We start from the raw sequence: 15,051 nt of genomic DNA on the forward strand, positions 1-15,051 counted from the left end.
ATTGACTACAAATCATTATGTTCGGCTACTTGGTGACCATTTGCAGCCATTTCCAAACATATCACTTGGCCACAGTTGTGCTCGATTGGTTCGAAGAGCATTCTGGACATTTCGAGCGAATGATTTGGCCACGCAGGTCGCCCGAAATGAATCCCTTCGGACGTTTATGGGACATTATAGAGGGGTCAGTTCGTGGACTAAATTCTCCACCGGCAACACATTCGCAGTACTGGACGATTTTAGACCACAATAGGTCAGTATTTATGCAGTGGACTTGCTGAGTCCGTGCCACGCCTAGCTGCTGCACTGCGCCGGGCAGAAGGGGGTCTGACACGATATTAAAAGGTATCCCACAACTTCCGTCACCTCATTTTTTGGAATGATCTACATCCACGCGATTACTCTGATATTCACAATAAAGTGCCTGGCAGAGGGTTCAATGAACCACCTTCATGCTGTCTCTCTACCGTTCCACTCTCGAACGGCACGCGGGAAAAACGAGCACTTAAATTTTTCCGTGTGAGCTCTGATTTCTCTTATTTTATCGTGATCATCATTTCTCCCTATGTAGGTGGGTGTCAACAGAGTGTTTTCGCAATCGGAGGAGAAAACTGGTGATTGAAATTTCATGAGAAGATCCCGTCGCAACGAAAAACGCGCCTTTGTTTTAATGATTGCCACTCCAGTTCACGTATTATGTCTGCGACACTGTCTCCCCCGCTTCACGATAAAACAAAACGAGCTGCCCTTCTTTGTACTTTTTCGATGTCATCCGTCAGACCCACCTGATGTGGATCCCACACCGCACAGTAATACTCCAGAGCAGGGCGGACAAGCGTGGTATAAGCAGTCTCTTTAGTAGACATTTTGCACCTTCTAAGTGTTCTGCTAGTGAATCGCTGTCTTTGGTTTGCTCTATCCTCAATATTATCTATGTGATCGTTCCAATTTAGGTTATTTGTAATTGTAATCCCTAAGTATTTAGTTAAATTTACAGCCCTCATATTTGTGTAATCTAAATTTAGCTGATTTCTTTTAGTACTCATATGAATAACTTCGCACTTTTCTTTATTCAGGGTCAATTGCCACTTTTCGCACCATACAGATATCTTATCTAGATCATTTTGCAAGTCGTTTTGATAATCTGATGACTTTACAAGACGATAAATCACAGCATTATCTGCAAACAATCGAAGACGGCTACTCAGATTGTCTCCCATGTCGTTAATATAGATCAGGAACAATACAGGGCCTATAACACTTCCTTGGGGGACGCTGGATGTTACTTCTGTTTTACTCTACGACTTTCCGTCTATTACTACGAACTGTGGCCTTTCTGACAGGAAATCACGAATCCAGTCGCACAACTGAGGCGATACTCCGTAGGCACGCATTTTGATTAGAACACGCTTGTGAAGAACGGTGTCGAAAGCCTTCTCGAAATCTGAAAGTATCGAATCAATTTGACATCCCCTGTCGATAGGACTTACTACTTGATGAGTATAAAGAGCTAGTTGTGTTTCACAAGAACGATATTTTCTGAATCCGTGCTGACTGTGTGTCAATAAATAGTTTTCTTCGCGGTAATGTTCGAATACAGTATATGTTCCAAAACCCTGCTGCAAATCGACGTTAGTGATATAGCCCTGTAATTCAGTGGAATACTGCTACTTGCCTTTTTGGGTATTAGTGTGACTTCAGCAATTTTCCAGTCTTTAGGTACGTATCTTTCTGAGAGCGAGTGGTTGTATATAATTGCTAAATATGGAGCTATTTTATCACCATACTCTGAGAGGAACTTGACTGGTATACAATCTGGACCGGAGGCCTTGCCTTTATTGATTTAATCTGCTTGTTACACCGCGGATATCTACTTCTATGTTTCTCATCTTGGCAGTTGTTCTTGATTGGAATTCAGGAATATTTACTTCGTCTTCTTTGGTGAAGGAGTTTCGGAAAACCATGTTTAATAACTCTGCTGTAGTGGCTCTGTCATCAGTGACTTCACCGTTGTTATCGCGCAGTGAAGGTGTGTGTCTTGCCACTGGTGTGCTTTATGTATGACCAGAATCTCTCTGGGTTTTCTGCCAGATTTCGAGACAGAATTTCGCTGTGGAAATTATTAAAAGCATCTCGCATTGAAGTACGCACCATATTGGGACTTTATGAATATCCTGTATAAGGGCGCAAGCTTTCTAAATTAGCATTAGTCCCATATGCAAAGAGAGAAAATTTTGAGTGATTTCTCGGCCGTAGAGAAGGTGGTTGTTCGGACGCTGCGCAGAGTAGCGTAATCAGAGGGCGGAGACAGTAGTGGAGAAGATTGCACAACGCTAGGGTCACGAGAGGAAAGTTTGGCCCATCTCGCAAGAGGCTGGGACGAGGCTAGCCCCCTTCACACCTCGTGAGTCCGCAACGGCTCTCCAGGGACTTGCCGTAATGAGAAGCCGTCGCCAACACCCCCGCCGGCCATGCGCTGTCTCGGCGTCTCGGGTCAGCCTCTTGCCACTCCGCTGCTAGGGGAAACTTGTGGCGGTAGCTGAGACGTGTGCTCCTGTGCTTAAGCGGGCTCTCAGGCGTCACTCCAGCTGTCATCACTTCCGAATACTGTGTTGCTAGATTTCTGGAAGGTTTTCGATACAGTTCCACACTGTTACTGAACCGTTATTTACTTTCAAAGAATATTCTAAAGAATTTATTTCATTTACTTTCGATTCGTCAAGAACATTAACACATTTCATCACACTATGCAAGGATGGAAGTAGTTACCAGGGAGTAACTGATGAAATCATAACCAATTTCCTTTTAACAAATGGGAATTTTATTCACTTTAATAATGACTAGAAACATTTTTTTTAAGAAACAGATTTAAATTATAATCAGAAAACACCCTCTAAATATCAAAGTTACAATTTATTCAGAGGCCGAAAGAAACAAGTTTTGACTGTATGAGCTTTCTGGCAGAGAAGCATGCCGCTCCCTTTTGACACGGCCGTAGCTACGACTGCTCACAACAGCCTCTGGAAGACTACATTGGTACAAATCTGCAGCACACCAGATAACTTTAAACTAAGAGTTTTAACAACTTACACAAGCACACAAACTATGCACCCCACATAGGAGGGATGGAAATGGTACAAAACACTATCAGTTAAAATATTAACCTTGCCACTGAAGGTGCAACTTGATTTTAACTTCTAAGAAAAGTCTGACGGTGAAAGGGTGGCAACTTTATATACTAAAATGATCATTGAAATAAAAGCCCATGAAATGCAATCTTATATAAAATTCTACAAGGTTGGCCAACAATAGTTAAGATGCTCTACAGTACGCAGATACCGTCTTTCAACAGCATAGGCAATAATATCAAAGTTTCCAAAGATCAAAACATAATTCAGGTATTAGGCCTTTACACTCCAAGCAATAAATTCGTCAAAACACCAAATCCGACAAACATGACAGAGGCAGCTACTAACGTACGGTAGATTGATAGGGAGATTACCGAAGAATCCGAACCGCAGGTTGCTCTAACCTTCCCCTACACCACAAGGGAAAGACGGACCACCAAATTGATAAACAACCACGTTCCCGCCGGTGGGCAAACGGAGAAGAATGGTGGGACGACCCCAAAGCAAAACGGCTGGTGACATCACAAAGAAGACAAGTAGAATTTAACAAGAGTAAATCAAACAAGATATCACCAATCTTCTGTTAAACTGCGATTTCTAGAAGACTCGGCGCAGCAGCCCCAACTCGCTCTCCCGAACCGTCCGCTGCCAGCCGCTTCAACGGACGTAGGAAGGCGCGCCGATCTCCCGTCTCACGGCGTCGCAGCTCGCACCGACCAGACTGATGTCGTGGGTTGACTCCTGTTGCTCTCGTGTCGACCTCGAAGTCACTACCCCTCGCTATAAGCCGCGGCCCACTGGACTCACGTGGCGACCTCACATGCTCCGACGCTCAAGACGGACAAGTCACCTTGTGTCTCAGTGCGCGACCGACCAACCGGTCGATCCAACCGCCAATGACCATTGCCTGAGCAAACTGGAGCAGACTGGCGGCCTAACGCGCAGACTCAGATGCAGGAACTAAGCCCCGACCGAGCGACCACTCGCTGAGTTCTCTTACTGGCGGAGCGGAAAGACTCTCATTTTGCCGGCTTTAAAGGTTTATCCGAATGACAGACATACTAGCACTCCGAACGAAAGACAGACACTAACTGCCTAACAAGTGCGGACGAGAGACAGACTAGCAAGCCGGGGACGAGAGACTGACCCATACTGACCGACTGGCGAGCTCATAGCGCCCCTTAAATGCAAGTGAACTGGCAACCTTTCCTCTTTCCCACCAGAGGGCCACAGCGGCGCCACCGCCAGAAACGGAGGGCGACTGCTTCACACTACGCGCTCTTCAAAACAGCAATTTTTTCCACGGCTCAGTTACTAATGAACGAAAGAAGATTGTACGGAATATTAGGCTAGCTTTGTGACTGGCATGTTTTGCTTCGAGTACAAAAGTCGTAGTACCTAAAACTAACTTCAGTCGTACCCAAGGGAGTGTAACAGGACCATTACTCTTCACAATGCACAGGGTCTTTCGGTGTTTTTGCATCAGACGTGTGCGGGTGATAAGAGACAGTGTGTTCGCTGACGCTTCCTCGTGACTGTAGACGTCGTTTTATTGAATTTGCCGTACCTTGGACGACTGGGTTTCACCGAATTAGCGGGGTATACTAGCCAGGTGTGCTGCATGTGTATGCTACTTACAACAGTAAATCGATAGTGATTTGTAACAAGAAAACATTAAGAATGGTTTGCCTAAATGGAGGAACATAGTCTGCGCAACTAAATTCAAGGATCACTCTCTCGAAACCCCAAAATTGGTTCCTATTGTGGCGCAGAAGTTTGAAATTTGGCTCAAAGGTGCCTGTGACCCCTCTCTCTGTAATGTTGGAAAGCTTAGCACGCGCTACGTCACCCTCGGGTCTGACAACGCTTCGAACAGCAAGGCGTCGACACATGCGGAAAAAAGGCCAGAGCTCAGCAGTTCATGTGAGCTGTAACGTAGGTTACTCATGTCACCTTGGCGTCCAGTTCCAACATAGTTCTGCTCAACGCCACAGTGGACGTGTTACACGTTGGGAAGGACGTCACCTTCCCTGTTACCTACGTTTCACCCCTTCACGTGACGCCTCTGCGATGGAGGTCAGAAACTGCGACTCCTAGCGTTGAAACCACGCGGTTTTCTTACTAGTGGCCGAGGTAAACATTTCGGACCCACATTTCAGACACACCGCCGCTTAGAATCCAAAGTCAAAGGCCTTGATAGCTATTGGAATACAGTACACTCAACCTGGTGCTCTTAAAACTACGCTCGTACGCCGCTAACTGTGACTCGTTGCATTGTCCTGCTGGTTGATGACACTTCGCCGGGGAAAAAACAAATTGCATCTAGGGGTGGACATGGATAGATCCATTGATTGTGCCTTCCAGAATGGCGAGATCGCCCAGGACTTGACACGAATTCATTCCCCAGGCCATAACGCTCCGAAGATTATTACAGGATGTTCGCTTTCAGACGTTTCACTGCGTGCGCGCCAACTGTCAACTGATCCGATGGAACATAAAACGTAATTCACCTGAGAAGGCCACCTCACCTATCGCTACTCGGCGGAGGTCCACTCGCGGCAAATGGCGTGCAAATACCGGACTATATTGTCCATGAACAGCAGTTAGCACAGGTGCATGAAACTGTCGCCTGTTGCAGAACCCCATACGCCGCAACGTCCACTGAACGGTCGTTGAGAAGACGCTCTCGTTAGCCCCCCTGGTTCAGCTACGCAGTCAGTTGCTCAACAGCTGCACGTCTGTTCGCCGGTCAACATATCGGCAACCTTCACTCACCACTGTGATCTGTGGCCCGCGGTGCACCACAGATCTCTCGGCGCCGGTTTTGGATAGCGCCATTTTTCCGTACACGGTTTTCCTTACCTACAGCGGCACGTGAACAGTTTACAACGTTTGCCGTTCCGGAAATGCTTCACCCTCGGGCGTAAAGCCAATGATCATGCCCTTTTCGACGTCAAATACATCGGTCTGTTCTGCATTACTACGACGACACCATTGGTTTCCGCATCTTTCTCCTCCGACACGCTTTATATACACGTGCTCATAAATTCAGGATAATTGCAGAATGTGGTGCCACACAACGTGGCACTACGCGAAACTGGCGCAAATAGCATATAGGGAACTCACCTGACACAGACCTTTAAGTCCACGGTATTGGCGATCAGTTGAGAAAACCGTCCCGAAACACATGTGCTACAAAACGCCACTGTTTCCTGCGCATGTAGCCCGACATCAGTATGGGATATGATCACCATGCACACGTACACAGGCTGCACAACGGGTTGGCATAGTCTGGATCAGGTGGTCGAGCAGCTGCTGGGGTATAGCATCCCATTCTTGCACCAGTGCCTGTCGGAACTCCTGAAGTGTCACAGGGGTTTGAAGAAGTGCAGCGAAACGTCGACCGAGAGCATCCCAGACGTGCTCAATGGGGTTTAGGCCTGATACCTTTCGTTTCAAGGTACTCCTCCACGATGGCAGCTCATGCGGCCGTGCGTTATCATCCATCAGGAGGAACGTGGTACCCACTGAAAAGGCGGACATACTGGTGCAAAATGACGTCCCGATACACCTGACCTGTTACAGTTCCTCTGTCAAAGACATGCAGGGGTGTACGTGCACCTATCAAAATCCCACCCCCACACGATCAAACCACGACCTACATACAGGTCCCTTTCCGGGACATTAAGGGGTTGGTATCCGGTTCCTGGTTCACGCCATATGAAAACCCGGCGAGAATCACTGTTCACACTATACCTGGACTCGTCCTTGAACACAACCTGGGACCACTGTTCCAATGACCATATACTGTGTCCTTGACACCAGGTTTTACAGGCGCCCCTGTAACCAGGGGTCAGTGGAATCCACCTTGCAGGTCTCCGGGCGAATGAACTATGTCTGTTCAGTTGTCTGTAGAGCGTGGCTGGAAACAACTGTTCCAGTGGCTGCAGTAAGGTCCCGAGCAGAACTACCTGCAATACTCCATGGCCGTGTGCGGGCACTGATGGTGAGATATCGGTCTTCTTGTGGTGTTGTACAATGTGGACGTCCCGTACTGTAGCGTCTGGACACGTTTCCTGTTTGCTGGAATCGTTGCCATAATCTTGAGATCACACTTCCTGGCACACGGAGGTCCCGTGCTACGACCTGCTGTGTTTAACCAGCCTCCAGTCGCTCTAGTATTCTACCCCTCATAACGTCATCAATATATGTTCTTTGAACCATTTTCAACATTCAGTCACCATTAGCACGTCTGAAAACGTGTGCACACTTACTCGCTGCACCGTACTCTGACATGCACCAACACACCTCTGTGTATGTGGGCTGCTGCCAGCGCCACCGTGCGACGACCGCAGGTCAAATACACCGCATGATCATACCCCGAGGTTATTTAAACCCGCAAACCGCTCACCAGAGCGTTTTTTAACCATGTATCAGCATTATCCTTAATTTATGAACATGACTGTACTGTCCTCTGCTAGTGTTGCCAACTGTCGTGTGTGAGTGATTATTGTCCGTTGATGTGGAACATAGGCGGTGGTCATATTAATGTGACTGGACTGTCTTGTTCAAGGGACAGCAGAGGTAAAGAACTCGTGGGTCAACCATTTTTGAAATATGCCCACACTGAAAATACTTACATATGTTCCCTGTTGGTAGTAGTCTGTGTTAATACTCCTCAAGCCACTGTTGACTGCGTGATACATCGTACCAATATTATCAGTTTACTTTCCCGGCTCATTCTCATATTGAACGACAAAAAAAAAGTCCTTGCGCTTCTGTACACGTCCTGGCCTCATTTTTTTCCATGACTCCTACTCGAGATATCTGTTCGTAGCAGCATAATTGTCTCCGAATACAGTTTCTAGAATTTTTTCCAACAGGGTTTCACGGGAACTACGTCGTCTTTCTTCTGAGGATTCCCGAGCCCTTCTGTTACTTTCGTATTGCCCACACAGACCTTTTTACGAGGGTAGCCGCGCGAGCTTGTATTCGTTCGACGTCTGTCATACCTACGTGATAAGTACTGCAAAAACTGGATATGGTCGCTCTATCATTGCGTATGCGCTTACCTTCACAAATGCATCGCACTTTCCCAGAGCCTCTTCAAAAAAATCTAAGTCTTCAATTCGCCGTCTCTAGTTATGGTCGTCCAATTTCACGTTGCTTTTTATACTATGTGACGCGCTTCAGATGTTAACCACCAATCCTGTAATGGGACACCGCGTGATTCTCTCTCTTCGGTATAGGAATTACCTTAAATTTATCCACATTAAAGAGAGCTGTCATTTACTACACCAATTCGAAATTTTGTCAGTGTTTTTGCGATTCTTTGCGGTCCTCGAACTACGGTACGCACACTTTGAGATCGAAAGTATCTGGACACCTGTCTGAAAATTACTTGAAAGTTCTTGGCACCCTTTGTCGATAATGCTGGTATTAAATATGGTGTTGGCTCACCCGTAGACTTGATGACAGCTTCCATTCTCACAGACACACTTTCAGTCAGGTGCTGGAAGGTTTCATGGGTAATGGCAGCCAATTCTTCACGGAGTGCTGCACTAGGGAGAGGTCTCGATGTCGGTCGGTGAGGCCTGGCACGAAGTCGGCGTTCCAAAACATCGCAGAGGTGTTCTATAGGATTCAGGTCAGGGCTCTGTGCACGCCAGTCGGTTACAGGAATGTTATTGTCGTGTAACCACTCCGCCACAGGCCGTGCATTATGAACAGGTGCTCGATAGTGTCGAAAGATGGAATAGCCATCCCTGAATAGCTCTTCAACAGTGGGAACCAAGAAGGTGCTTAAAACATCAATGTGGGCCTTTGGTGTGATAGTGCCACGCAAAACAAGGGGTGCAAGCCCCTTCACGAAAGGAAAAAAAAGACACACCATAACACCACCGTCTCCGAATTTTACTATTGGCACTACACACGCTGGCTCACCGGGCATTCGCCATACCCACACCTTGCCATCGTATCGCCACATTGTGTACCGTAATTCGTCACTCCACACAGCGTATTTCCATTGTTCAAACGTCCAATGTTCACGCTCCTTACAGCAATCGAGGCGACGTTTATCATTTACCGGCGTGATGTGTGGCTTATCAGCAGCCGCTCGAACATGAAATCCTAGTTTTCTCACCTCCCGCCTAACTGTCATAGTACTTACAGTGGATCCTGGTGCAATTTGGAATTCCTGTGTGATGGTGTGGATAGATGTCTGCCCATTACACATTACGACCCTCTTCAACTCTTGTCGGTCTGTGTCAGTCAACAGACGAGGCCGGCCTGTACACTTTTGTGTTGTAAGTGTCCTTTCAGGTTTCCACTTCACTATCACATCGGAAAAAGTAAACCTAGGGATGTATAGGAGTTTGGAAATCTCGCGTACTGACGTATGACACAAGTGACACCCAATCACCTGACCACGTTCGAAGTCCGCGGAGCGCTCTATTCTGCTGTCTCACGATATCTAATGCCCAATAACGTCGCTGATGTGGAGTACCTGGCAGTGATGTGGAGTACCTGGCAGTAGGTGGCAGCACAATGCACCTAATATGAAAAACGCATGTTTTTGGGGGTATCCGAATACTTTTGATCATATAGTGTAGCTTTACACAACTTACCGTCAGCGAAAACTTTTACTGTCGTGTTCATCCTGTCGGATAAACCGTTTATGTTTAATGAGAACATTAGATGTCGTGTTAAGCTTCTTTGGGTACTCCTGATGTACTGCCTTACCTATGGAACATTCTCCTTACAGTTTAACGTGCAAGATTCCATCATTCAAATATTGCTCGAGCCAATCACATATTTGCTATGATACTCCCAATGGTAGTATCATGATCAGTTGTCAATGATGAGGTACAGTGTCTACGAAAATTTAGGAAGACGAATCTACTTCTTGATGCCCGTCACTATTATCTGCAAGATGTCGGGTATGAATAAAGCCAGCTGTTTGTCGCGTGTGATTATCTTTGAATCCGTGCTGATACTTCGAGAGCTGTTTGTGTTCCTGCAGCAACGTCGTAATGTTTCAAACATTCTGTATTCTAATCCAAAAGCCGGCCGCTGTGGCCGAGCGGTTCTAGGCGCTTCAGTCCAGAACCGCGCGACTGCTACGATCGCAGGTTCGAATCCTGCCTCGGGCATGGATGTGTGTGATGTCCTTAGGTTAGTTAGGTTTAAGTAGTTCTAAGTTCTAGGGGACTGATGACCTCAGATGTTAAGTCCCATAGTGCACAGAGCCATTTGAACCATAATCTCAAAGTCTGTATGACAAATACCTAGGAGTAATGGTCACCCCACGGGGAAAAACTTCCTAGCGACACCAGGCGTCGTTCTAGTGATTTTACAGCGGCCCGGGGCGACGAGATTTCACCGAACACCATGACCTGCTAACTAGTTGTCCAGGTGTGCTCCATCTGTATCCTAGTTACCCTAGCAAAGTGACCGCGATTCCGAACCAGAGAAAGATATTTAAAAGCTCGGCCTACCGCCTTCCACACGGAGCAGATGACTCGCTTGCAGGCGTCACACATCGCTTGCGAACACAGCAGAGTGCCTACGGCGATCCCGTCATGTCGCTTTATTTATTTCTGAGCGCACAGTGAGCACGTAAAGATATCTAGAAAATAGTGTCTCCTGCCAGGTAAGAGTGCCTCCTGAGAGATTTCGCCCGATTTCATGCGGCCCACGCAGCGTGACTGTCATGCACTTCCTTCTTCATGACAATTCTCGGCCGCACACTTCAGGGACCCTCTCTGATTTTTATAGCTCCTCGCATGAGCCGCTGGCTATGAAGAGCTGATTTTGGCACACATAATAAGCTGCCCATCAGCGTAGAGAACTGACAGAAAGCACAGGCGGCTGTCTTCTGTGACGAGGGTATTGGAAATTTGGTACAGGACTAAGACACTCCGAGCGAGGTAGCACAGTGGTTAACATTATGGACTCACGTTGCGGAGGATGGCGGTTCAAACCCGCGTCCTGGCATCCTAATGTAGGTTCTCCGTGATTTTCCTAAATCGCTTCAGGTAAATGCCGGGATGGTTCCTTTGAAAGGACACAGCCGCCTTCCTTCCCTTATCCGATGGGAGCAATGACCTCGCTGCTTGGTTCCAACCTACTATTACGACAGATGTCTCAATCGAAGCGGCGACTTTGTAGAGAAGTAACTGGAAGGTGTGGCTAATTGCTGCAAATAAAACATTCTTGGTTTTCACTGTGGTTTCCATTTCGCGACCAATCGGTCCTTACTTTCCAAATAGCCCTCGTATATAAGACGCCTAGCCTTGCTATGAAGCGTCACCAAAAATTTTGTCTGTAACAAATATTGTTCTCCATGGCGTGACCTATTGCCCCTGGCAGTTTGTCGCAAAGATTTTGAAACACTCTATATATTCTAGGATGCTGCAATAGATAAATCTCCCAATACCAGCAGCATCCTGCTAAGTTGATGGGTGTGCTTTGTGTTACAGGAGGGAGCGCCAGCCGCCATGTCCTCGGAGCTGAGCGGCTTCCTGGAGGTGAAGGTGCCATCGCGCGTCCGCAAGAGGGGGCTCACTCCTTGGAAGGTACAAGAGAGTAGACTGTAAGACTGGTGAAAATAGTAATACTGGGGGTAGTTAGTAATACTGGGGGTAGTTAGTAATACTGGGGGTAGTTAGTAATACTGGGGGTAGTTAGTAATACTGGGGGTAGTTAGTAATACTGGGGGTAGTTAGTAATACTGGGGGTAGTTAGTAATACTGGGGGTAGTTAGTAATACTGGGGGTAGTTAGTAATACTGGGGGTAGATGGTGCTACTTGGGGGTAGATGGTGCTACTTGGGGGTAGATGGTGCTACTTGGGGGTAGATGGTGCTACTTGGGGGTAGATGGTGCTACTTGGGGGTAGATGGTGCTACTTGGGGGTAGATGGTGCTACTTGGGGGTAGATGGTGCTACTTGGGGGTAGATGGTGCTACTTGGGGGTAGATGGTGCTACTTGGGGGTAGATGGTGCTACTTGGGGGTAGATGGTGCTACTTGGGGGTAGATGGTGCTACTTGGGGGTAGATGGTGCTACTTGGGGGTAGATGGTGCTACTTGGGGGTAGATGGTGCTACTTGGGGGTAGATGGTGCTACTTGGGGGTAGATGGTGCTACTTGGGGGTAGATGGTGCTACTTGGGGGTAGATGGTGCTACTTGGGGGTAGATGGTGCTACTTGGGGGTAGATGGTGCTACTTGGGGGTAGATGGTGCTACTTGGGGGTAGATGGTGCTACTTGGGGGTAGATGGTGCTACTTGGGGGTAGATGGTGCTACTTGGGGGTAGATGGTGCTACTTGGGGGTAGATGGTGCTACTTGGGGGTAGATGGTGCTACTGGGGGTAGATGGTGCTACTGGGGGTAGATGGTGCTACTGGGGGTAGATGGTGCTACTGGGGGTAGATGGTGCTACTGGGGGTAGATGGTGCTACTGGGGGTAGATGGTGCTACTTGGGGGTAGATGGTGCTACTTGGGGGTAGATGGTGCTACTTGGGGGTAGATGGTGCTACTTGGGGGTAGATGGTGCTACTTGGGGGTAGATGGTGCTACTTGGGGGTAGATGGTGCTACTTGGGGGTAGATGGTGCTACTTGGGGGTAGATGGTGCTACTTGGGGGTAGATGGTGCTACTTGGGGGTAGATGGTGCTACTTGGGGGTAGATGGTGCTACTTGGGGGTAGATGGTGCTACTTGGGGGTAGATGGTGCTACTTGGGGGTAGATGGTGCTACTTGGGGGTAGATGGTGCTACTTGGGGGTAGATGGTGCTACTTGGGGGTAGATGGTGCTACTTGGGGGTAGATGGTGCTACTTGGGGGTAGATGGTGCTACTGGGGGTAGATGGTGCTACTGGGGGTAGATGGTGCTACTGGGGGTAGATGGTGCTACTGGGGGTAGATGGTGCTACTGGGGGTAGATGGTGCTACTGGGGGTAGATGGTGCTACTGGGGGTAGATGGTGCTACTGGGGGTAGATGGTGCTACTGGGGGTAGATGGTGCTACTGGGGGTAGATGGTGCTACTGGGGGTAGATGGTGCTACTGGGGGTAGATGGTGCTACTGGGGGTAGATGGTGCTACTGGGGGTAGATGGTAAGACTTGGGTAGACTGTAGATGGGGAAGATGGTAAGACTTGGGTAGACTGTAGATGGGGAAGATGGTAAGACTTGGGTAGACTGTAGATGGGGAAGATGGTAAGACTTGGGTAGACTGTAGATGGGGAAGATGGTAAGACTTGGGTAGACTGTAGATGGGGAAGATGGTAAGACTTGGGTAGACTGTAGATGGGGAAGACGGTAAGACTTGGGTAGACTGTAGATGGGGAAGACGGTAAGACTTGGGTAGACTGTAGATGGGGAAGACGGTAAGACTGGTGTATAGAGCAGACGAGAGAGAGTACGTTGACAGCAGAACATAGTTTGATCATGTTCCATAGATCACATTCCCAATAAAAGTTATGGGAACAAGCTATACTTACAGTCTGCTTTAGTGTATTAAATAATACGAGGGTAAGTCAGTTATTATCCGCAAAGTAGTTATAAAATTGTATTGTAATCAAATAAAAAACTTACAAGAACATCATTTTTCGACATAGCCGCTTTGCGTTTCAACGCACTTGGCCCATCGTTGTACAAGCTTCCTGATACCCTCATAAAAGAAGGTTCTCGGTTGAGCTGCTTGCCAGGAATGGACCTCTTCGTTCACTGCTTCGTTCGAGGCAAATCGACGGCCCCTTAATGTTGTTTGAGTGGACCACACAAGTGATAGTCAGAAGGGGAAAGATCGGGACTATATGGAGGGTGACCCAGTACTTCAAATTTGAGTTTCTGGAGTGTTTCAACTCTGTGGGCAGCAGTAAGCGGACGGGCATTGTCGTACAACAACACACCACCTTTTGACAGCAATCCTCAGCGTTTGCTTCGAATTGCAGACTTAAGCCTGGCAGTAAGCATCTCCGTGTAACGTACACTGTTCATTTTTTGCCCTTTTCTCCATAATGTTCCAGTGAATTTTTCCATTCCATACTCTGCCGTTTACTCTCCGGCTCGCAATGATGAATCCATGCTTCGTCACAGTAATGATTCTATCTAAGAAGTTATCCCCTTTCATAACCATAGCGATCCAAATGGTTTTTGCAGATGTCCAAGCAACTGTATGAGTTGTTTTGGGACCCATCTTGCACAAACTTTATGAAACCCAAGTCTGTTGTGAATGATTTCAGAGGCAGAAACGTGACTAATTTGCCGACGATTTGCCACTTCGTCAATAGTTAATCGTCTGTCTAAGATAATCATTTCACGTGCACGCACAATGGTTTCTTCATTTGTGGCGACGAACGATCGTCCGGCTCCTTCATCGTGCGTAACACTTCTGCGACCATTTCGGAATTTTTCAATTCATTCGTAGACACTCTTGTTTTGGCAAAACACTTTTCCCGTACTGTACTGAAAGTCTTCGATGAATTTCGCCGCCTGATACGCCTTCCGACCACAAAAAACGGATCATCGAATGTTGCTCTTCTTTGGTGCAAGTAGACAGCGGAGCAGCCATGATTAACAGTACGGCAGAATTGACGAAACTAACCTAGCAGCTTGAAAATATCAAAGACATAACAACAAATAAAGAAAGCATCAACGTAAAACGACAGTACTACCAAAATAAACAAAAATATAACTAAATTGCGGTTAATAACTTACTAACCCTCGTAATTATCAGTTTATTTTGATTTAGTGATTACCAGTATGCACGCAGTTCTTCAAAGAATCGAACTCCCGTGTATAAAACAGCTTCAAAAAATGGTTCAAGTGGCTCTGAGCACTATGGGACTTGACTGTTGAGGTCATCAGTCCACTAAGAACTTAGAACAACTGAAACCTAACTAACCTAAGGCAGG

The 15,051-nt window shown here is 47.3% G+C and overlaps 1 protein-coding gene across 3 annotated transcripts in view; it reads left to right on the forward strand.

Annotated features, from left to right (window-relative positions):
• LOC126272280 (uncharacterized) overlaps positions 1-15,051 on the forward strand; it is a 719,890-nt gene that overhangs the window by 650,972 nt on the left and 53,867 nt on the right. For all 3 annotated transcript variants that reach the window (XM_049975035.1, XM_049975034.1, XM_049975038.1), the window contains one exon: positions 11,609-11,704. In XM_049975035.1, the coding sequence (XP_049830992.1) occupies positions 11,627-11,704 (78 nt within the window). In that variant the 5' untranslated portion in view covers positions 11,609-11,626. The remainder of the gene's footprint in view (positions 1-11,608; positions 11,705-15,051) is intronic.

Source organism: Schistocerca gregaria, chromosome 5 (assembly GCF_023897955.1).
Source record: "Schistocerca gregaria isolate iqSchGreg1 chromosome 5, iqSchGreg1.2, whole genome shotgun sequence".
Taxonomy (NCBI): domain Eukaryota; kingdom Metazoa; phylum Arthropoda; class Insecta; order Orthoptera; family Acrididae; genus Schistocerca; species Schistocerca gregaria.